Below are 21,633 nucleotides of genomic sequence, written 5' to 3' on the forward strand. Positions count from 1 at the left end.
AGAGGGGGAACACAAACATTCAGTCCATAAGTTTGTTTTCTTTACTCTGTGAAGGTCTCTTTGCCCCTAATATTTTATTTTCTCATTATCATATTCTGCTTCACAGCAAATAGTTTGCATAGTCAAAGAAGGAATTACTTTGATGATTAAAGGCTGTTTGAAAATGCAGATTTTAAGTAGGTAAACATCAGGTAGATCTGGGTGGGCCATATTCCAAGTCTGGCAAAATCCACTATTAGACAAATTGTAAAAGAGGCAGAGAAGAAGAAGACATTAGGTAATAAACTTCTAATTGCATATTAATTACATGTTGATCATATGTAATATTTACTATGCCTGGAAAGCATCTCCAAACGACTTATTCTGTAATGACTGAGTAATAGTGATGTGGTTAGTGCTTTCATTTGCAAGAGCGTATCTCCAATACTAAATAAGATAAGCCTGTTCTAAACTTTTAAGGTATAAGTAATATTTTAAAAATATTATACTTGATTATACTTACCAAAGGAACATTAATTTTTTTATAATTCGTTTTTGAATTTTATTTTTTTATACAGCAGGTTCTCATTAGTCATCCATTTTATACATATTAGCGTATACATGTTGATCCCAATCTCCCAATTCATCCCACCACCACCCCACCCCACCCCCCGCCGCTTTCCCCCCTCGGTGTCCATACGTTTGAGGAACGTTAATTTTTTCCCTCTGTATTAAATATGGATTTAGTCTTTTACCTAAAAAGGAATTAATGTGATCAAAATGATTAACTTCCGGGACTTCCCTGGAGGTCCAGTGGTTAAGACTCCGCACTTCCACTGCAGGGGGCGCAGGTTCCATCCGCGGTCGGGGAACTGCAATCCCTCATGCCACGCTGCAAAAAAAAAAAGAAAAAAGAAAAAAGAAAGAAAGATTAATTCCAGCCATCACTGTTGATTCATACCTAGTATCCAATCAGTCTCTGAAACTTTTGCTTCTGTCCTCCTCATTGCACGGTTGCCGGAGTCAATGCGTTCAGGTGAATTTGGGGGAAGACCAGTAGGAGGCTCCACAAGAGCTGCAGGAGGTCCTTTCCTCAGGCTGCCCTGGTGTTCCAGAACCTCTGGGTCTGCATAATGGCTCATGGCTGGTAATCGTGTGTAAGGATGACTCCAGGGCAAGGTACACTTAGTCCTTGTACAGTTGACTTATAATTTGCACCTGACTATACTCAGCTGGCAGAAAAACACGGACACAGTGGGTTAATACTTCCACATATTTGGGGGGGGAGTCAACCCATAACCCCCTGTTTTAATTTATATTGGGCTGTATTAACTATTTTATGTGGGATTGAATGTCCAAGGGCTTGCATTTTGTAAAACCAATTGTGCCAAAGACTTTATCTTTCATTGAATCAGAGCATAGTTTTGGGTAATTTGACTATGGGGGAATTTATGCAAGGCAACAGTTCTGATGTACTTTATTTTGTGTTTGATAACTCTCTCCTAAAAGTATAATTGGTACCTTTTTAAGATCTAGTGAGAATCTCCAGGTATAACTGTATTCGTGTTCTAAGTCTGATGCTGATTAAGGCTATGAAGCTTTGCCAATTGGTGCATATCAACAGATACTAAAGTTAATTCAGAACCTCTCTTGTAGAAGTACAAAAGCCAGTTAGCATAATTTAATCTTTTGTTGCATAAATTCTTTTAGTAAATTTTGGATTTCCAATTGGGTAAAACTATGAACCTCTATTTTAGTTTTTTGTCCCCCTCACCATCCAGTGTTTTGCCTTTTGAGTAGTTACTGGATACTTCCAGGGTCCTCTGTTCTGCTTAACCCCAAATTTGGTTTAGATATCAAGACAGGTTACGCCTTACATGCATTAAAGCACTAGTAACAGGATCAGTACTCACATATTGAGGCTTTCTTGGGAGACCAGGGCAGCCTCCCCAAGTAGGTCTGAAAATGGCTTGAGTGAACAGGGAAAGGAAATTGACTTTGGGGCTTTATTATGCTTAGGAGATGGAGCTGCGGTGAGGGATTTTGCTTCCACTGGGTGGGGCTGGCATGGTTTGAACTTCTGGCTTGCATCAAAGGAGGGAATATATGTACCACATCTTCTTTAAAATGATGTGGTCCATATATATAATGGAATATTACTCAGCCGTTTAAAAGAGTGAAATAATGCCATCTGCAGCATAGGAAACTCTGCTCAATATTATGTTTCTAAGTGGGAAAAGAATTTGAAAAAGAATAGATACATGTAAAGAAAAAGTTGTAATAAGAGGGAGAAATTGGGAAATGCTAATGCCATTTCACTAAACTAAGCAGATGGGGTTTGGGTCAATTACTAAAGAACTGCTGTGGGCACAGTGTTCCCCCCACCATACACACACACACACCATCACCACCTGCTCCGGGGAAGCTCTCCCCAGTCCAGGACTCTCGGCTCTCTGCACAGACACACAGCACTTACGCTGCTGGGTCTGGCCTGCTTTTCCAATGGGGGACTGTGTAGGGAAGCTGGGGACACAGAGTGCCCCCTCCTCCTGGGGTGTTGGCCTGCTAAAGGGACCTCAGGTGGGGCTCCGTTAACCAATGTTTCTGATGTTAGGGTGGACACAGGCTGCTTTCCAAGGGGATCAAACTGAATAAGAGCAGACTTTGAGGGGCCACCTCCCAACCATACATCTCCAAAGAAGTTTGTCATTTCCCTTTCTCTGCACTGTGAGTCTCGCCTCTGAAATCCCTGACTCCCACTCCAGTTTCCTGCTCTTCCCAGATCGGCGAACTCCCTTTTGCTGATCTGACCCCTACCCTCTTCTTTGTATTCACCCCACCCAAGCAGAGCATCTCTTTTAGGAGCTGGGTTGCTCTGCCCCCCTGAACTAAGTATTCACAGCATTTGAGTATGGCTTGCATTTCCCCAGGGCACTTGCCCCTGCTCCCTGGGGGGTTCAGATGTGATTGGAGAGCATAGCTGTCCTCAGCCCCCACTGGTGGCTCCTCCCCGCACACAGAGTTCTGCCTCTTGTCCGAGGGAGGGTGTTCCTGCACCTGTAGCCCGTCCTTGGTGCTTTCTATTGTTCTCATATGGGGTTTGGAATTTTTTTTTTATGTTAAAGCCATATCGTGCCTAGCCTCTCCTCTGTCCTCTAGTTTCTGGGATGGCCTGACCTTTCCTGAGTAATTGGCTTTGCATTCACTAAAAGTGAAAAAGACGATTTGTGGATATGCCCCTGCATTGCTGCAATGGTCCCTGTTCGCCTCCACTGTGCTTTGCTGGCTCCAAGGCAGGTTGCTCCCTGGTCTCCGAGGAGGTCTAAACTCTGCGACTGACCCCTGCCTTGCACTTGGATATTTGCACATTCCTTGATAAAACGTGCCAATGAACCCCCTATCACAGCCCTGTTGCGGTAGCTTCCCCTTTGGTACCCTAATTGCTGGGTTAACCTCATTTTTACCTTTCAGTTGCTTTTTACAGTCACTACAGTGAATAATACTATTCTGAATGGGGCACTTAAGATGGGCTGCCAGTGTATTGCCTTCTGCAGTCGCCTCCGTTTCACATGATCTGCCCTGAGTCACAGCTCCCTGCTCACCAAGGGTGGCACACAGTGCTGGGGTGATCTCCATGATCCCCAACTCTCGGTATCCATGCTTTTGTGTAACCTCCTCCCCTTGAGTATGAGTGGGACGTTCTAACCAGCAGAATGTAGCAAAGGTGATAGGATGAACATGATGACAGTGTATAAGATTGTAACCTTCATCTTGTATGAAGACTCTCACTCCCTTTAGGCTTTGAAGAAGCAAGGTTCTGTGTTGTGAGCTGCCCTTAGGAGAAGGTCACGTGACAAGTAGCTCAAGGTGGGCTCTGGCTGACTGCCGGCAAGAAAGGTCCTCAGTCCAAAGACCACAAGGAACCGGATGCTGCCAACAACGATGTGAGTGAGGAAACAGATATTTTGCTAGTAGAGCCTCAGAAGAGACCACAGCCTCAGCTGACACATGGCCTGAAGACTTTACTGCAGAGGACTCAGCTAAGCCAGGCTCAAACCACAGAATCTGTGAGATGTTTAATGTGTGCTGTTTTAATCTGCTAATTTTGTCTTAAAATTATTCCCCCACCATTAGATAACTAATATGCTGATGATGTATAAATTCTGCTAGTAATGCTTGTCCTTGGACCCCCATGCCTATTTTTCTTTCCCAAATGGACTGATATCTCCTCTGTAGTAGCCTTAGCTGTTGTTATGGTCTAAATGTTTGTGTCCCTCCAAAATTCATATGTTGAAATCCTAGCCCCTCAAAATGATGGTATTGGGAGGTGGAGTCTTTGGGAGGTGCTTAATTCATGAGGCTGTAGCCCTCACGAATAGTATTAGTGCTTTATTAAAAAAAAGAGAGAGCCAGGGAATTCCCTGGTGGCCCAGTGGTTAGAACTTGACGTTTTCACTGCTGTGGCCCGGGTTCAATCCCTGGTCGGGGAACTAAGATCGCATAAGCCACTCGGAGTTGGGAAAAAAAAAGGAAAAAAGAAAAAAAAAAGGAAAATAGAAAAATGAGAGAGAGAGAGAGAGAGAGAAAGAAAGAAAGAAATCCATCTGTTACCCCTTCCACCATGTCACCATGTGATGGCACAGAGAGAAGACACCAGCTATGAGCCAGGAAAAGGACTCCCACCCAACCGAGCTGGCACCCTGATCTCAGGTTTCCAGCCTCCAGAACTGTGAGAAATCAATTTCTGTTGTTTATAAGATTCCCAGTCTATGGTATTTTGTTACAGCAGCCTGACCGCACTAAGACAGTTAACTTTGCATATAATACTCTGCTCCTAGTTTCAGCTAGGAGTAGGCTGACTGACTGCTGTTCTCTGCAGGTATTTAAACTGTTACTGACAATTTTTGCCTCACCTCCATGTCTGATTTCTCACTGCACAAGGTGTCTGCTTTATCCATCATGGTCTTGTTGTGACCTTGGGATAATGTGCTACTGTCTTTGGGCACCACTGTGCTCAGTGCTCTGAGAGGATGCCCCAGGTCATTTTCCTCATGCTACACAGATAGCTCTATCCACTCTTGTCCTGACCACTGCTTTATTAAGACCTAATCTTTTCTCAGACATTGACCTTTTAAAAATAGCTTTATTGAGTGGGTGGACCTAGAGTCTCTCATACAGAATGAAGTAAGTCAGAAAGAGAAAAACAAATACCGTATGCTAACGTATATATAAGGAATCTAAGAAAAAAGCTACTGATGAACCTAGATGCAGGGCAGGAATAAAGAGGGAGACATAGAGAATGGACTTGATGACATGGGGTGGGAGGGCGAAGCTGGGGTAAAGTGAGAGTAGCATGGACATATATACACTACCGAATGTAAAATAGTTGGCTGGTGGGAAGCAGCCGCGTAGCACAGGAAGATCAGCTCAGTGCTTTGTGATGACCTAGAGGGGTGGGATAGGGAGGGTGGGAGGGAGGCTCAAGAGGGAGGGGATATGGGAACATGTGTATGCATGTGGCTGATTTGCCTTGTGCAACAGAAACTAACATAGTATTGTGAAGCAATTATACTCCAATAAAGATCTATTTTAAAAATAGCTTTATTGAGGTATAATTTATGTACAATAAACAGCGCCTATTTAAAGTCAACTTTGACATATGTATACACAATGAATCAAGATAGACGTTCCCGTTACCACCAAACATTTCCTCTTGCTCCTTTGTAGTCCATCCTTCCTTCCATTTCCATCCTCAGGCAACCACTTATTTACATTCTGTCAACACAGAATAGTTTGAGATTTTTCTAGAGTTTTAAATAAATTGAATTGTAGAGTATGTACTTCTTTTTACCAGTGTTCTTCCATTCCACCTAATGATTTTGAGGTTCATACAGTTTGTTGCATTTATCAATCGTTCTTTCCCTAATATTGCTGAATAGTATTCCATTGTATGGATATATGACAATTTATTAATCCATTCACCTGGTCATGGACATTTGTGTGGTTTCCAATTTTTGCCTATTACAAAGAAAGCTGCCTTGAATATCCACGTACAAGTCTTTGTGTGTACGTGTGTCATCTTCTCTCTTTGGTAAATATCTAAGAGTGGAATTACTGGGTAACATGGGACGTGTACGTTTAACTTTTCAAGCAACTGAGAAACTGGTCTCCAACTGCTTCACATCCTCCCCAATACTTGGTATGGTGAGTTTTAAATTTTTTTAGCTTTTTTATTTTTATTTTTTCAAATTTATTTATTTTTGGCCACGTTGGGTCTTCGTTGCTGTGCATGGGCTCTGGGCGCGCGGGCTTCAGTAGTTGTGGCACATGGGCTCAGTTGCTCCGGAGCCTGTGTGATCTTCCCCCACCAGGGCTCGAACCCGTGTCCTCTGCATTGACAGGCGGATTCTTAACCACTGCGCCACCGGGGAAGTCCTTGGCTTTTTTATTAGTGTTTAGTGATTGGTATCTCATTGTGGTTTGATTTTTCATTTCCCTAATGACTAATAATGGTTGAGCATATTTTCATGTCATCTATATAATTTCTTTGGTCAAGTGTCTATTCAAACTGATTGCCCTTCTTATTAGATTGTTTGTCTTCTTATTATTGTATTGTAATAGTTCTTTTTGCTGCACCGCACAGCTCGTGGGATCTTAGTTCCCCTGCCAGGGATCAGTCCCGCGCCCCCTGCAGTTGAAGCATGGAGCCTTAACCACTGGACTGCCAGGGAAGTCTCTGTAATAGTTTTTTAAAGATATATTCTAGATATAAGTCTTTCATCCAACATGTGTTTTGCAAATACTTTTACCCAATCTGTGGCTTGTCTTTTTATTTTCTTAAGTGTCCTTTAAAGAGCAAAATATTTTAATTTTGATGAGGTCTACTTTATCAATTTTTCTTTTATATTTTGTGGGGTTTGGGGGGGGTCTTATTAAAGAAATCTTTTCCTAAAACCTAGGTCATTAAGATTTTACCCAGTGTTTACTTCTAAAAGGTTATGGTTTTGTCTTTTACCTGTATGCCTATGATTTTGAGTTAATTTTTGTATTTGATGTAAGGTTTTGTTTTAAAAAATATGCTTATCCAATGTTTTCAATACTATTTGTTGAAAATATTATCTCTTCTCCGTTGTATTGCCTTGACACCTTTGTCAAAAGTCAGTTGTCCATATAGTTGTGAGTATATTCTGAACCCTCTGTTCTGTTCCACTGATCTCTAAATCTATCTTTATGCCAAGATCACACTGCCTGGATCATTGTTGCTCTATACTAAGTCTTGAAACTAGGTAGTGTAAAGTTCTGCACCTTTGGTCTTTTTCAAAATTGTTTGGGCTGTCCTAAGCCTTTTGCAATTACAAACAAAAGAAGAGCAAAGAGCATTGCACTCACCATTCAAGTCTACAAAGATTAACCCGCTGCAGCTGCTGACCGACAGTGCACTTGGTGCTTCAGACGAAGAGATTAAAGGGATAACTGGGTGAAGCACCCTGTGCTTCAGACAGAGGAAATTAAAGATGATAATGGGGTGCTCTGTTCTTTGGGCAAACAGGCCTTTAGATAGTTAAGATGCATTTCAGGAAGAATTTTAATGGACCTACTTCTTGCACCTTCCCATACGTAGAAAAGCACTATATTCATTGAGTTGAGATATCTGTTTTTGGTGACTAGCAGTAATGTTTTGCCAAAGTGTATGCTGACTGCTTGTATTCCCTCGCACACACAAAAATCACATATAAACTAGCCTCTATCCCCGCTGTTTCTTTGGAGCAGTTCCTCAGAGCTATCTGAGAGGCTGTCTCCTGGGCTATACTCTTCAGTAAGACCCTGAACAAAACTTAACTCATAATTCTCACATTGTGCATTTTTCTTTCAGTCCACACATTTCTATAGAAATGTTGGACTCACCTTGTCAATTAAAAAAAAAGGTACTGCTATGGCCTTTTTACTTTACTTCCTCACTTCCTCCCCCTCTCTGTTCTATAAAAGAAACTGGCATCCAGACCCCGATAAGATGGTTCTTGGGGACACCAGTCTGCCATCTTCTTGGTCTGCCATCTTTCCAAATAAAGTCGCTATTCCTTGCCTCAAAAAAAAAAAAAGGTCCTGCTGTGACTTTATTGGGAATGCATTGAATATATAGATAAGTTTGGTAGAGTTGACATTTAACAATATTGCATTTTCAAATTTGTGAGCATGGTACATCTTTCCATTTATTTATGTATGTATTCTTTAATTTCTTTTGTAATTTTCAGTATACAGGTCTTGCATATCTTTTGTTAAATTTACTCCAACTACTTAATACTTTTTTCATGCTACTGTTAAGTATTTCATTTTTTTTATGTTATTGTACACAGTCCTTTATGTTTTGTTTTCTTTTTCTTTCTCTTTATTTTTTCTTCCAGTTTTATTGAGACATAATTGACATAACAGCATTGTATAAGTCTAAGGTATACAGCATAATGATTTGCTTTACACACATCATGAAGTGATGATCACAATAAGTTTAGTGAACATCCATCATCTCATATAGACGCAAAATTAAATAAATAGAAAAAAGTTTTTCTTGTGATGAGAACTCAGGATTTACCCTCTTAACGACTTTCATATATAACATACAACAGTGTGAATTCTATTTATTATGTTGTACATTATATCCCTAGTACTTATTTATCTTATAACTGCAAGTCTGTACATTTTGACTGCCCTCATCCAGTTCCCTCTCCTCCCACCCCTACCTCTGGTGGGTACATGGTCCTGTTTAAAAATAATTCAATTGCTGGAAATCCATTGCTAGTATACATAAGTGCAGTTGGTATTTTTATTGACCATGTGTCTTTCAATGTTGCTAAAATCGTTTATTAATTCTATAAGCTTTCTAAAAATAATTCCTTAGGATTCTTTTTTTTTTCCTTTTTTGCGGTACGCGGGCCTCTCACTGTTGTGGCCTCTCCCGTTGCAGAGCACAGGCTCCGGACGTGCAGGCTTAGCGGCCATGGCTCACAGGCCCAGCCGCTCCGCGGCATGTGGGATATTCCCGGACCGGGGCACGAACCCGCGTCCCCTGCATCGGCAGGCAGACTCTCAATCACTGTGCCACCAGGGAAGCCCTCCTTAGGATTTTTTACATAGATAATGAAATCCTCAGCAAATAAAATTTTATGTCTTCTTTTCCTATATGTATTCCCTGAAAAAACTTTATTGCATTGTTGCATGTTTACTTTTTTAAGTAAATGCAGAAACTTTTTCCAGGGTGGCTGTTTAACAAGTTACACTCCCATTAGCAACGTATGAGAGATCCACTTTCTATGCATCCTCCCCCAGTATTTGATGTTTTCACTAGTTTTAACTTTAGCCATCATAATAGGGTAAATTCATCTTTTTGTATAGATTTCCAATTGTCTCAGCACCATTTGTTGAAAAGACCATCATTTCCCCATTGAATTGTCTTGGTACCCTTGTCAATATCAATTGATCATTCTAATATACAAAATACATAAAGAACTCTTATAACTTAACAAAAAAAGACAACTCAATTTTAAAATCAGTAAAGGACATGAATAGACGTTTCTACAAAGATACACAAATGGCCAATAAGCAAATGAAGAAATGTTCAACATCATTAGCCCTAGGGAAATGCAAACAAAAATTACAATGAGATACTAATTCACACCCACTAGGATAGCCATAATTTTTTAAAAAGGAAAATAACAAGTGTTGGAGAGGATATGGAAAAATTTGAATCATCTACACTACTGCTGAGAATGTAAAATGGTGCAACCTATGTAACACAGCTTGGTGGTTCTAAGGTAAGCATAGAATTACCATGTGATCCAGCAGTTCCAATCCTAGGTATGGATGCCCCAAATTGAAATCGGGTGTTTAAATAAAACTTGCACATGAACGTTCATAGTAGCAATATCCACAATAGCCAAAAGCTGGAAACAATACAAATGTCCATCAACATATGAATGGATAAACAAAATGTGGTATAGCCATACAATGGAATATTATTCAGCCATAAAAAGGAACAAAGTACTAATACCTGTAACAATCTGAGTGAACCTCCAAAACATGCTAAATTAAACAAGCCAGGCACAAAAACTCACATATCATATAATACCATTCTTATAAGATATCCAGAATAGGCATATACATAGAGACAGAAAGCCTGTTTGTTGTTGCCAAGGGCTGGGGTAGGGAGGGAATGGGGAGTGACTGCTTAATGGGCATGGCATTTCGTTTTGGGGTGATGAATTGTTCTGGAACTAGATAGTGGTGATGGTTGCACAACGTTGTGAATGTACTTCATAGCACTGAATTGTATATTTTAACATAAATTTTATGTTATATGTATTTTACCACAATAAAAAAAATTGATCATAAATGTAAGGATTTGTTCATAGTCTCTCAGTCTGTTCCATTGATCTACACACCTACTTTGCACCAATACCACACTGTCTTAACTGTTGTGGCTTTATAATTTTTGAAATAGGTAAGTGATTCAACTTTTTCAAAATGTTTTGGCTATTTAAGGTAATATACATTCCACATACATTTTAGCATCAGCTTTTCAATATCTATAGGAAAGTTAGCTGAGGTTTTGATAGATACTGTGTTCAGTCTACAGATAAATTTGGGGAAGATTGCTATCTTGATGATATTCAGTCTTCTAATTCACAAAATGTCTTATTTATTTAGAGCTTCTTTTTCATTTAAAAAATTTTTTTAAAGTATAGTTGATTTACAATGTTGTGCTAATTTCCGCTGTACAACAAAGTGACTCAGTTATACATATACATAATCTTTTTCATATTCTTTTTCATTATGATTTATCACAGGATATTGAATACAGTTCCCTGTGTTATACAGTAGGACCTTGTTGTTTATCATCTTATACATACTAGTTTTGCATCTGATAATCACAAACTCCTGATCCTTCCCTCCCCTACCTCCCCCTCCCCCTTGGCAACCACAAGTCTGTTCTCTATGTCTGTGAGTCTGTTTCTGTTTCATAGATATGTTCATTTGTGTTGTATTTTAGATTCCACATATAAGTGATATCATATGGTATTTGGCTTTCACTTTCTGACTTACTTCACTTAGCAGGATAACTTCTAGGTCCATCTGTGTTGCTGCAAATGGCATTATTTCATTCTTTTAATGGCTGAGTAATATTCCATTGCATATACACACACACACATATATATATATATATATATATATATATATATACACCAACTTTGCATTCCTGGTATAAATGCCACTTGGTCATGGTACGTATGTCTAGGGTGTTTGGACCAGGCCTTTCCTGGTCTCCCTACTTTCCATTCACAGAGGATGTGATCCATGAAGCAGAAAAAAGAGAATCATAGTGAGGAGGGTGCAGATCCCCCAGCTTCTTCTGGGGCTGTATCTCTGATCAGAAAGCCACACCTTCCATGCCAGTCTCCCATCCTCCCAAAGACCCCACAGAGGAGCCCCTCATCCCCCTGAAGCACACACAGGGCATAGACCCCAGCCCATTTCCCTATGGCCACCAAATTGGCACCCTCACCAATGATGGGAGGAGCCAGGATGTCCCCGCCCACCTCCTCTTAGCGGCCACAGGAGCCCACCCGCTGCACCCTCATTGGCTGGACGGCCACGGAGGTGGGCCCTGCCCATTGCGCACCCAGGGACTGGAGCATGGGGCCCATGTCACCTCCTAGGGTGGCAGTAGGGTCCCTTGGGGACACCGAGGCTGAGGACAGACAGCAGGAGGCTCAGGCCCCAAGAGGTCACTGTGACCAGGGGGCATCTGCGAGGCAGCGGCGTCAGCCTCGTGCATCATCTCGTGTGGCGCGTGCCCAGGCTGCGGTGACCATGCTCAGGCCTCTGACCAGGGTGGTGCCCGTCTTCTGGAGGAGGGGGACCCCGCGGAGGGGGCGTGCCCCGGGCAGCCAGGGCTCCCACCAGGTACCTCTCAGTCCCCTTGTCCCCCCACAGCACCCCTGGTCTGGGCGGCAGAGGCGGCTCCGTCTTGTGTGCAGGGGGTTTGGGGCATCCCTAGTCCTTGAGAGCTGGGCCGGCACCACCCAAGCCCCAACTCTCCATCGGTCTCAAGTGCGGAAGACGGGGGCAGAGAAGGCCCACGGGGGCGCTTCCCAGCCCTGCATTTCCCCAGCTGCTCCTGCAGCAGATGCCTTTCCAGATTTCCCCTACAGTGCATTGGCCCAATTTGAGGGTGACTCTATTTCACAAACGCCCATGTATTTGAAACCAAGTGGAGGAATCATGTACCTGTCCCCGGTCGGAGGGCAGGGGCCGTGTTTAACTTGCTCACCTTTGAGCCCTAGAAACCTGCCCGGGAGTCTGGCACCTAGGGGATGACTCGGGGGACACTGAGAAGGCATCATTTTGTTGGCAGGGATCCTTTAAACTGAGAAGGTTTGCTGGGTAGCGTGGTGTCCCTGCTCTGGTTGCATTGATTCTCATGTGTGCTGAGCGCTCGTCTGTGCCCGGGCAGGAGTGGGAGGTGAGCACCTGACTTCACCCCAGACGCCAGGCAGGCTGGCCTCAGCACCAGGACAACTCCCATGCTCCTGGGTTCTAGGTTGTAAAAATAGAACTACCGTGTGATCTAGCAGTCCCACTTCTGGGTATATAGTTAAAGGATATGAAAACAGAATATCGAAAAAATATCTGCACTCCCATATTTATTGAAGCATTATTCATAATAACCAAGATATGGAAAGAATCTAAGAATCCATTAATGGATGAAAGGACAAAGGAGATGTGATATGTGTATACACACACACACACACACACACACACACACATATGTATACACACACATAGAGAAATTTTTTTCTTTTTTTTTTTTTTTGGCCACATAGAATGTGGGATCTTAATTCCCTGACCAGGGATGGAACCCGCGCCCCCTGCAGTGGAATAGCGGAGTCTTAACCACTGTACCACCAGGGAAGTCCCATAGAGGAATTTTTTAAATTTTTTATAGTTGATTTACAATACTGTGTTAGTTTTGGGTGTACAGCAAAGTGATTCATATATATTATATATATTCTTATAAGGATTATATATATAATTATATATATATATTCTTTTCTTTGATTCTTTTCCATTATAGGTTATTATAAGATATTTAATGCAGTTGCTTGTGCTATAAGGAAATCGTTGTTGTTTATCTATTTTATTTATGGTATGTGTACAACAGAGGAACATTATTCAGCCATGAGAAAGAAGGAAATCTTTCCATTTGTGACAATATGGTTGGGACTTGAGGGCATTATGCTAAGTAAGATAGGAAAAACAGAGAAAGACAGATACTATCTGACATCACATTATGTAGAATGTAAAAAAGCCAAAGTCATGAAAACAAAGAGTAGAACCATGGTTAGCAGGGGCTGGGAGGTGGGGAAATTGGGGAAAGGTTATTCAAGGATACAAACTTGCAAACAGGAGATGAGTTCTGGGGATGTAATGCACAGCACAGTGATTATAGTCAACAATACTGTATCATAAACTTTAAAGTTGCTAAGAGACTAGATCTCAATTGTTCTCATCACACACACAAAAAATGGTAATTATGTGATGTGATGGAGGTATTAGCTAACACTACTGGTGGTAATCAAACTGCAAAATATAAATGTATCAAACAAACACGTGTACAACTTAAAGGTAGACAATTTATATGTCAATTATATCTCAATAAAAAATTACTCCCCATAGTTTAAAACTACAAGTGGCCAATGGACACGTGAAAAATTTTAATCTTGATATGTATTGAAAGGCATGCAAAATAAAATATCAAAATAAACAATTTGGCTTATCCAATTGAGAGATTCAAAACCTGTCTTGAGACTTCGCTACAGGCAAAGGTGAGGAGCAGAAAGAAAGGAACCATGACTTTATCCCAGGACAACTGGAGAGTGGATTTAATTCTAGCCATCAACTGGGGATGATGGGAAAGGAAGAGTTTGAGGGAAATGATGAGTTAAATGAAAGATTACACTGATCTTGAGGAGAGAGAAATGCACCCAGCTTGAGGCAGGAAAGGCAGTACCAGATTTTGAAACGTGTTGTGACCCACAATTGCCACCCTTGTCTCACAACAGTCTCACTCCTGAGTGGCATGAGCACAGTAACGTGGCACCGCTGCTCTGGAGGGTGTCAAACCCCTGAGGCGTGCCTACCCTGCGGCCCACGTGCAGGAGTGTATGGTAAGAGATCGACCATGACTGCAGCACAGCATTTATCCACAAGGACACCTGTCACCGCGTCATCAGTAAAACCCAATAAAAACCACAAAAGCAAACCAAAGCCAACAACAACCTCAAACTCAACCCCCCAAACAAACAACAACAAAGGAAAGCAAGCAAGAGGCAGTGCGAAATACATGATGAGAGCTTCATACCAGAGATACTGTGTGGCTTTGGAAGCAGAAGCGTACTTCATCACACAGGAAGATGAGCAGGAAGTGTTTATGTCATAAAGTGAAAAAAGTCATATGTTCCTAATTTTACGTATATAAAGGACATGCACACAAAGTGAAAATTCATCCGAAACTGGGCAGTTTCCCTCGGGGTGGGCTGGGCTGGGACTCTGTACGCCGTCTCTCTCTCGTGTTCTGACTGGGCTGGGCTGGGACTCTGTACGCCGTCTCTCTCTCGTGTTCTGACTGGGCTGGGCTGGGACGGGACTCTGTACGCCGTCTCTCTCTCGTGTTCTGACTGGGCTGGGCTGGGACTCTGTACGCCGTCTCTCTCTCGTGTTCTGACGGGCCCTCCTGGAACTGCCCTCTCAGCTGCTCTTTCGCCCTCCCCTGACTCAGTTGCTTGGATCCCAGTCAGTCTGCAGAGGTGGGAGGTTCGCAAGAAGACAGGTGGCCCCACCTCAGCGTGGCCCTAGCTGCTCCAACGGGGAGCTCCACGTTGCTAAGGCTCCCAGCCCCGCCCCCAAGCCTGGGTTCCTTATCTGTCCCCTGGCCCCTACCCAGAAAGACCAGGGTCGCCTTCAGACTGTGTCCTTGCACCACCCCTCCAGCCTAATCCCCTGCCCCTGCAAGAGGCACTGGGGCCTCAGGAAAGCAGCTTCTGCTTGGGCTTCTAGTTCAGACTGGGCTCCGAGACTCAGTTTCTCCGAAAAATGGGGATAACCGTGGTGCTGGTTTGCAAACTGGTCCTGCACACAGAAGGCAAGGAGAGACCTAGAAAGAAGCAGACCACTCCAGACTGGGAAGGGGGCACGGTTACTAAGCCAACGAACTTACAGATGAGGCTTGTCTTGAGGCCACAAGACAAGCAGCTCTCCCCACCCACCTGGCAGAATCTTTAAAGTTTGTACAGAGGTCTTAATGGAATTCAGTCACATATTCAGTCCAGATAGTCCCAGAGACGCCTTACTCTCTCAAGGCCGCGTCCTCAAAAGGGCTCTGGCTGTGGGAACAGTGGGCAGAACGTGCAACCCAAGGAGCGGGGAAGGGTGAGGAGCTGAGGCCAGCTCGAGGTTCAACCTCAGTGACATCCTAGTGGTGACCTCCTCCAGAAGGTGGCCATGGGGATGATGAGGTTAAGGCATGGTGCCTGGAGCTCGGCAGGCTCTCATCCCCTGCCAGTTCGTTTCCTTTCCTCATGGTGACAGAGCTGCTCTGGCTGAGACCTGGGGCCATTTGTTGAAGAGACATCCTCACACTGAAGGCCCACAGCACCCTGAAGGCTCCTTTCTGAAAATGCACGAGTGCCCGTGGCTGGCCTGGGGCTCTGCTGTGGTCAGTGGAAGAGCTGGGCTCAGCGCGCAGGTCTCTGGTCTCCTAGGCGCCCCTCTTAACCAGAGTGTGATGCGCCAGCCTGCCTGCCTCCCTCGCGGAGGAATACGGTCCTCCCTCATCATGGTCCCTTGGCCCCTGGGTGCTGGATCCTCTCTCCCATCTGGCTGTGCCAGGCTACCTGGTCCCTGAAGTGGGTGCAGAACCATCAGGGACTGAACAGGACCATCTGGACCAAGGGACGGGAAGCTCAGGGCTCTGGCCGGGACTGGGGTCTACCCCTCCCTCCTAGGGTGGCGGTTGCTGGAAGAGGCCCTCTTGTCAAGTTGCACTGACCCCTGCGGAGCTCTTGGCGACAGGTGTCTTACCCCAGGCTGCGCTCCTCGTGTGACCACACCCCGAGTCCTCAGGACACCCCTCTCCTGGGTCCTATGGGCCTGCATTCCTCCGAGGCGGGTGCTGCCCTCCCCTGCAGGCGTCCCTCCCCAGCCCTTTGTCCTCGGCCCACCCTCCCCCTGCAGCAGCCTCAGAGCCCCCGCCCCGGCTTCTCTGCCGGGACAGCTTGCGTCTAAGGTGGGAGTAAGGGAGGCAGGTTTCCAGTCCCAGAGGTTGATCTTCTCCGAAACTCAGACACCACCTGGCCAGCTGGGAGGTGATGGAGACCCTGCCACTTGCGGCTGCGGAAGGGCCTTCGGGGACACGAAATGATCTGCAGACAGTCCATTCCACCTCACCTACCGCAGCCCGCCCTCGGGGTTCAGCTGAATTACGCGCCTTCTAACACCAGCCTCTAAGATGAAGAAAAGGCCTAGGCGTTAGTTGATTCAAATAAAGTTTGTGAATGGGACAAAGTGCCACCTCTTGGGCCAGGCCTGTGCTGCTGCCTTCCCCTCACGGGAGCAGTGGTCCGGGTCAGCTCGGGTCTCGCCTCATCTTCTGACCCGGCACCAGCCCCGCCCTCAGCCCCGCCCCCTTAGAGCCCTCGGGGTGCTCCCCTCCCCCAGCTCCCGGCCACCAGAGTGGGGTGAGCTCGCCGCCCCTCTCTCCTCCGAGGCGGCAGAAACAGGAGGCCTCCAGGTTTTATTTGATTGAACTCAAAGGACTTTCTTCTTAACTGAGACAGACAACAAGATTTGACAACACCCGATGCAAGAACATTTCTCTGACCAGACGCTGCTGCCCGGTGCAGAGTACATCACACACAGGAAAGTGGAAGTTGTCTCATTCAAGTCGGTGTCTGATATTGTGAAAGCTCCACTGCCTGAGAAACAGACGGCAAATAAATAAAGTGCTCTGAGAGCCCGTCAAGCAGCAAGGGCCCAGCGGGGGAGACGAGGAAGAGGTGGGGAAGCGGAAGCAGCTCAGGACTCGGGGCCAGAACCGTAAGAACAGCCGCGGCAGGAGCGCATGCTAAGGACGCGTCCCCAGCCCCTCCCACGGCCAGCCCCTCAGAGCGCAGACAGCCCCAGCCAGGGCCACCGCCGTGCCCCTCCCACGATGGGTGGGAGGGGGTCTCTGAGCCCGGGCCCCTGGGCCTCCAGCGCGCATTCTCCCTGTTGGGAAGCAGCCCCAGGCAGCTCCGGCTGAGCCCGGAGCCCAGGGAGGATAGGGCACCCTGCACAGCTCACTCTGCTCAACAGCTCCGCGCCCGCTGCAACGCACAGCCACTCGTGTGTGTGCACAAGCACTCACACACACGCTCACACCCGCACGTTCACTCACACACACGCGCTCACACCCGCACACACTCATACATGCGCACTCACACACGGGCACCCACGCGGCCAGTGAAGAGCCTCCCCTGTGCCATTCTCAAGCCCGCTCAGGCTGGCCCAGCAAGAGGCTGGAGCTGGGGATCGAGCCACCCGGAGGGTGAGAGCTGGGCTTGAAAGGGGCACGTCTGCGAATCAGCCCCAAGGAGGCCCCTCGTCCTCTGCTCTCCTCCCATGCAGCCCCGTGGCACAGTCTCAGAGGCTGTCCCCAGAGCTCCAGGGATGCAGTTCGCAGGCTGGCAGGCTCCCAGAAGTGGCCCTGGGTGGGCACAGTTGGGCTGGAGGAGGGCCACCAGGACCAGGGCTCCCGGGTGACTTGGCACAAGGAAGGAAGCCATCAGGCCCCGTCGGTGGGCATCTGTGGGGGGCACGTGGTGGCCGCGGTGCAGCCTCCGGCCCCGGGGTGAGGAAGGCAGAGATCCTCACGTGGGACCCGGGCTCCAGCTGGGCAGCTGAGGAGGGCACATGGTGTGAGGCTCGGCCGCTCTGTCCTGGGGGCAACCAGGCTGCTGGGGTGCTCAGCCCCAGGAACTCTGAGTGCATCGACCATGAGCAACCACCGCCCGAGCACACGTGGGAGCGGTGCGGGGTGAGGGCCAGGGTCTGTCCTGCCTCCCCTCTGCACCGCTCCTGGGGCGTCAGTCAGCAGCGCAGCCAAGGCCTCCAGGACCAATGCAGGCCCATCCAGAGGAGACTCTCCCGTGAGACGCTGGGCCCAGGGGCCAGCCTGGGGACAGAGACATGGGGTCAGGCGTGGGTCTCAGCCCCACCCCACCCACCACTGTCCCTTCCCCTCCTGGTGACACGGTCCCCAGGAGCCACCCACCCTCCCGTCCCACCACCCAAACTGAGAGGGTTGTGCCACTCAACACTGAGGAGCCCTTGGTCCAGCCTTGGGTGGGATTTGCGGCAGGGTGGGGAGGTCCGGCTCTGTGGGTGAGGACCTTGCTCGCTGGGGGTGCTGGGACTCATCTCTCCTGTGCCCATCTCAGCTCAGACTGTCCCCCGGTCTTCCCTGTGACTTCCCATACACTCCACTTTCCCTACCATGGGCCCCTCTGTCTCTAGGTCCCCTGGGAGCCTCTGCTCCCTTCCCCCATCCCGCTGCTAGGTCTTCCAGAAGAAGGTGGGAGAGTGCAGGCCCAGAGGCAGATTCCGCTCCACCACTTCTTACCTGTGTGATAAGGGCAAAGCGCTCCCCTCCCAGAGCCCCAGTAGGTGGGGAGGACAGAGCTCCCGCAGAGTGTCGCTAGGTCTGTCCTTCCTTCCCCACGCCAGAACCGGACCACTGGGCCACCCCACCCCTCAGGGTCTCTGCCTGGTCCCTTCCTGTCCTCGTGGGTCAGGCCCTTCTCTAGGCTGCTCCCCAGGCAGCTCTAGGGTCAGGGTCAGGGTTAGGGTTAGGCACTCTCTTGACAAGACCAGAGAAGGGGCAGGTCACTTCCTATAACACCAGTTCCTGAGACAAAGAAAGAGATGGGGACTTGAGAGCTGCCTCCCCACCCAGAGAGGTCCCTGTCTCGCCAAGTGTCACCTCCTCTACAAGCCCCTTCTCCATCTCCCCTCCACCCCAGCCTGAGAGCTGCCCTCCGCTCAAGGAGATCCCCACTTTCCCAAATCCTCTGGGACACGGGGGCTGCTGGAGGCCGTCCAGGGCTGTGGCACCGGGAGGGCACGGGGAGGAGCTGGAGGGAGCGTGGCTGAGATGGCGGGAGGGCCGGGGAGGAATGCACCTTTCCTGCTCTTCCGTGGCCGCAGATGCGGAGCTTTGGAGGATGCCCCAGGAGAGCGGAGAGGGGAGCAACAGGGCCAGCAGCAGCAGGCAGAGAGCAGTCCCCCGGCCGCAGAGACCAGGCAGGGGGCCGGTTTGCAAAGCGCTGAGAAACAGACCTGGGCTTTGGCCAAGAACACAGCCACCCTTCCAGGCTGCCCCCCAGCGTGTAGAGGACAAGGGTAGCAGCATCTTTTCTCCTCTAAGGCCTTCCCTGGGCCTCCCCTGGGCCTCCCTGAGCCCATTTCCCTCCACTCCCCCGTGTTCAGGTGACACCACTGGGGCCGTGGCCGGGAGGTGATGGGCTGACCCTCCAAGATGCCGAGGCCGCCGCCTCTCACCCCCATCTTGGAAATATGACAAGGGACTCCGGAGGGCATGCGCCCGCCCTGCCTTGCCTGCTCGCGGCTCGGCAGCTTTCCGGGCTGGCTTTCTCGGGCGCCTTCCACGTCTCCCCCAAACCACCGAGGGGCCTGGACATCTACATGTCATGGCAACCGCCTCCCTCCAGCCCGAAGTCCAACCTCTGGCCTCCTACCTCTTTGGTCAGGGCCAGTCATTCACGTTCCTGCTGCAGAATTTCTTCCTTCTGCTCCCCACTTCGCCCAAGGTGAGGCAACAGGTCGGCCGCACTCAAGTAATTTTCTCGAGTTCGATGGAAAGGGCCCGTTTCGCGAGTTTCTGTGCAGTTCGTCACCGGCCGCGACGTGGGTGACCAGAGCCGGGGCTTGGGGCTCGGTGGCCGTGACCTCCGCCGAGGTCTAGGGTCCGGGGGCCCGGGCCGCCCCTTCTCCTTCCCCCGCCGCGTCCCGGCGGCCCTGGGTCCCGCGGAGCTTCATGCCGGCGCCCCTGCCGTCGCGGCCGCGCGGTGGTTGCGGGCGCTCACTCGATCCGCACCTGCAGGCGGACGTTGAGCATCACCGAGGCCACGATGTAGAAGTAGGGGAAGTTCATGCGCAGCCGCCAGGCCAGGTCGAAGAAGGTGATCAGCGTGCGCGTGAGCCCCTTGCAGAAGGCGCCGTACGAGCCGCGGGCCGCAGCTGAGCGAGACAGCCGCACCGCCAGGCCCGACATGGCAGCCGCCGCCGCCGCCGCAGACAGGGCCGCCGACGCTGCCATGGGCCCAGCGCGGCGCACACCCCGCCGACCGATCGCACCGCAGGCGGGCGGGCAGGTGGAGCCGAGGCCTTGAGCCGACGGCCAGCAGCCCTCGCGTACCGCCCGGCTCTCGGTCTCGCCTACCCGGCTGGGCTCCAGCTGCAGTGGTAGCCACAGCCAAGTCTCCGCCTCAGCCGCCCAGGGACAGCTCCGCCCCCTCGCCTGCTCCCGGAGTAGCGGCCGCCAGCGTAGCTCCGCCCCTAGCGTGGTCACGCCCCTTGCCGGGCGCCATAGAGCTGCGGGTGCGGACTCAGCCCCACCCCCCGACCCGCCCCCCCATAAAGCCCCGCCTCCTCCCGGGCTGCCAAGAAGAGAGCCCAGAGGGCCTTGAGTGCTTTGGAAGGCAGTGCTGTCCTGGGATTCTTTTGCAGAATGTGCTAGAGCAGGGGCAGTGGAGGCCCGGAGGGTCTGGACCGCTGGGCTTATTCTGCACAGAAGGTCCACCCTGAACGCTCTACCAGTTTACACCATCCCCTCTCCCTCCCTGTCTCCACAGAAAACTGGGCCAGCCAACCCACTGTACTTTTTCTTAAAAGTATTTATTTATTTGGTTGTGCCGGGTCTTAGTTGCAGCAGGCGGGCTCCTTAGTTGTGGCATGCAAATTCTTAGTTGCGGCATGCAAATTCTTAGTTTTGGCATGAATGTGGGATCTAGTTCGCCGACCAGGGATGGAACCTGGACCCCCTGCATTGGGAGTGCGGAGTCTTATCCACTGTGCCACCAGGGAAGTCCCACTCTGTACTTTTCTTTAATTCACATTTTTCTGGTAACTCTGCACTATAGAGTTTCACCAAGCCCACATGCACATTTTTTCCCCTTTCTGGTATATTTGCTGGTGTTGTGTATTTCTTTATTCATGAATTGCCCCATTGTCCTTCCCTTTTACCTGTAGGGGAGGAAAGACTTTCCCTCTACCCTCCTAGATTCAATATGTCAATATATACACTTCCTAGGTCAATGAAAAAAACCGACAACAGGCAGAGTAACAGGAGAAAAGGTATACATATTTATTAATTTTTAATGTTATTTGGGCGATGGCGTCATAAGAAAATAAAGAATACCCAGACAGGCAGTGAGATTTGAGATCTTATATGCCACCTTAACAGGGGAAGGGGAGGTAAGATGTAGGCAATCTAGGGAAGAGTAAATGATTTGTAGAACGTTGGATGACATCTTAGAAGCATAGATA

General features: G+C 48.2%; 1 protein-coding gene across 2 annotated transcripts; it reads right to left on the bottom strand.

Moving 5' to 3' along the window:
- Window positions 1-678: 678 nt before the first annotated feature.
- Window positions 679-20,511, bottom strand: LOC132513781 (small integral membrane protein 10-like protein 2A). 2 transcript variants are annotated; one of them, XM_060138368.1, is made up of 2 exons: window positions 19,824-20,511; window positions 679-871 (listed from the first exon to the last, which is right to left on the bottom strand). In XM_060138368.1, the coding sequence occupies exon 1, from the start codon at window positions 20,402-20,404 to the stop codon at window positions 20,168-20,170; it is 237 nt and encodes a 78-aa protein (XP_059994351.1). In that variant the 5' UTR covers window positions 20,405-20,511; the 3' UTR covers window positions 679-871; window positions 19,824-20,167. The 2 variants fall into 2 exon arrangements, with proteins under 2 accessions (XP_059994351.1, XP_059994350.1); XM_060138367.1 differs by lacking the exon at window positions 679-871 and adding an exon at window positions 16,283-18,241.
- Window positions 20,512-21,633: the final 1,122 nt, after the last annotated feature.

The sequence above is a fragment of the Lagenorhynchus albirostris genome, chromosome X (genome assembly GCF_949774975.1).
Source record: "Lagenorhynchus albirostris chromosome X, mLagAlb1.1, whole genome shotgun sequence".
In the NCBI taxonomy this organism is placed as follows: Eukaryota; Metazoa; Chordata; class Mammalia; order Artiodactyla; family Delphinidae; genus Lagenorhynchus; species Lagenorhynchus albirostris.

What these genes read in the sequence shown, in the direction of transcription:
- LOC132513781 (XM_060138368.1), bottom strand. Translation starts at nt 20,404, where the DNA reads ATGGCAGCGTCGGCGGCCCTGTCTGCGGCGGCGGCGGCGGCTGCCATG.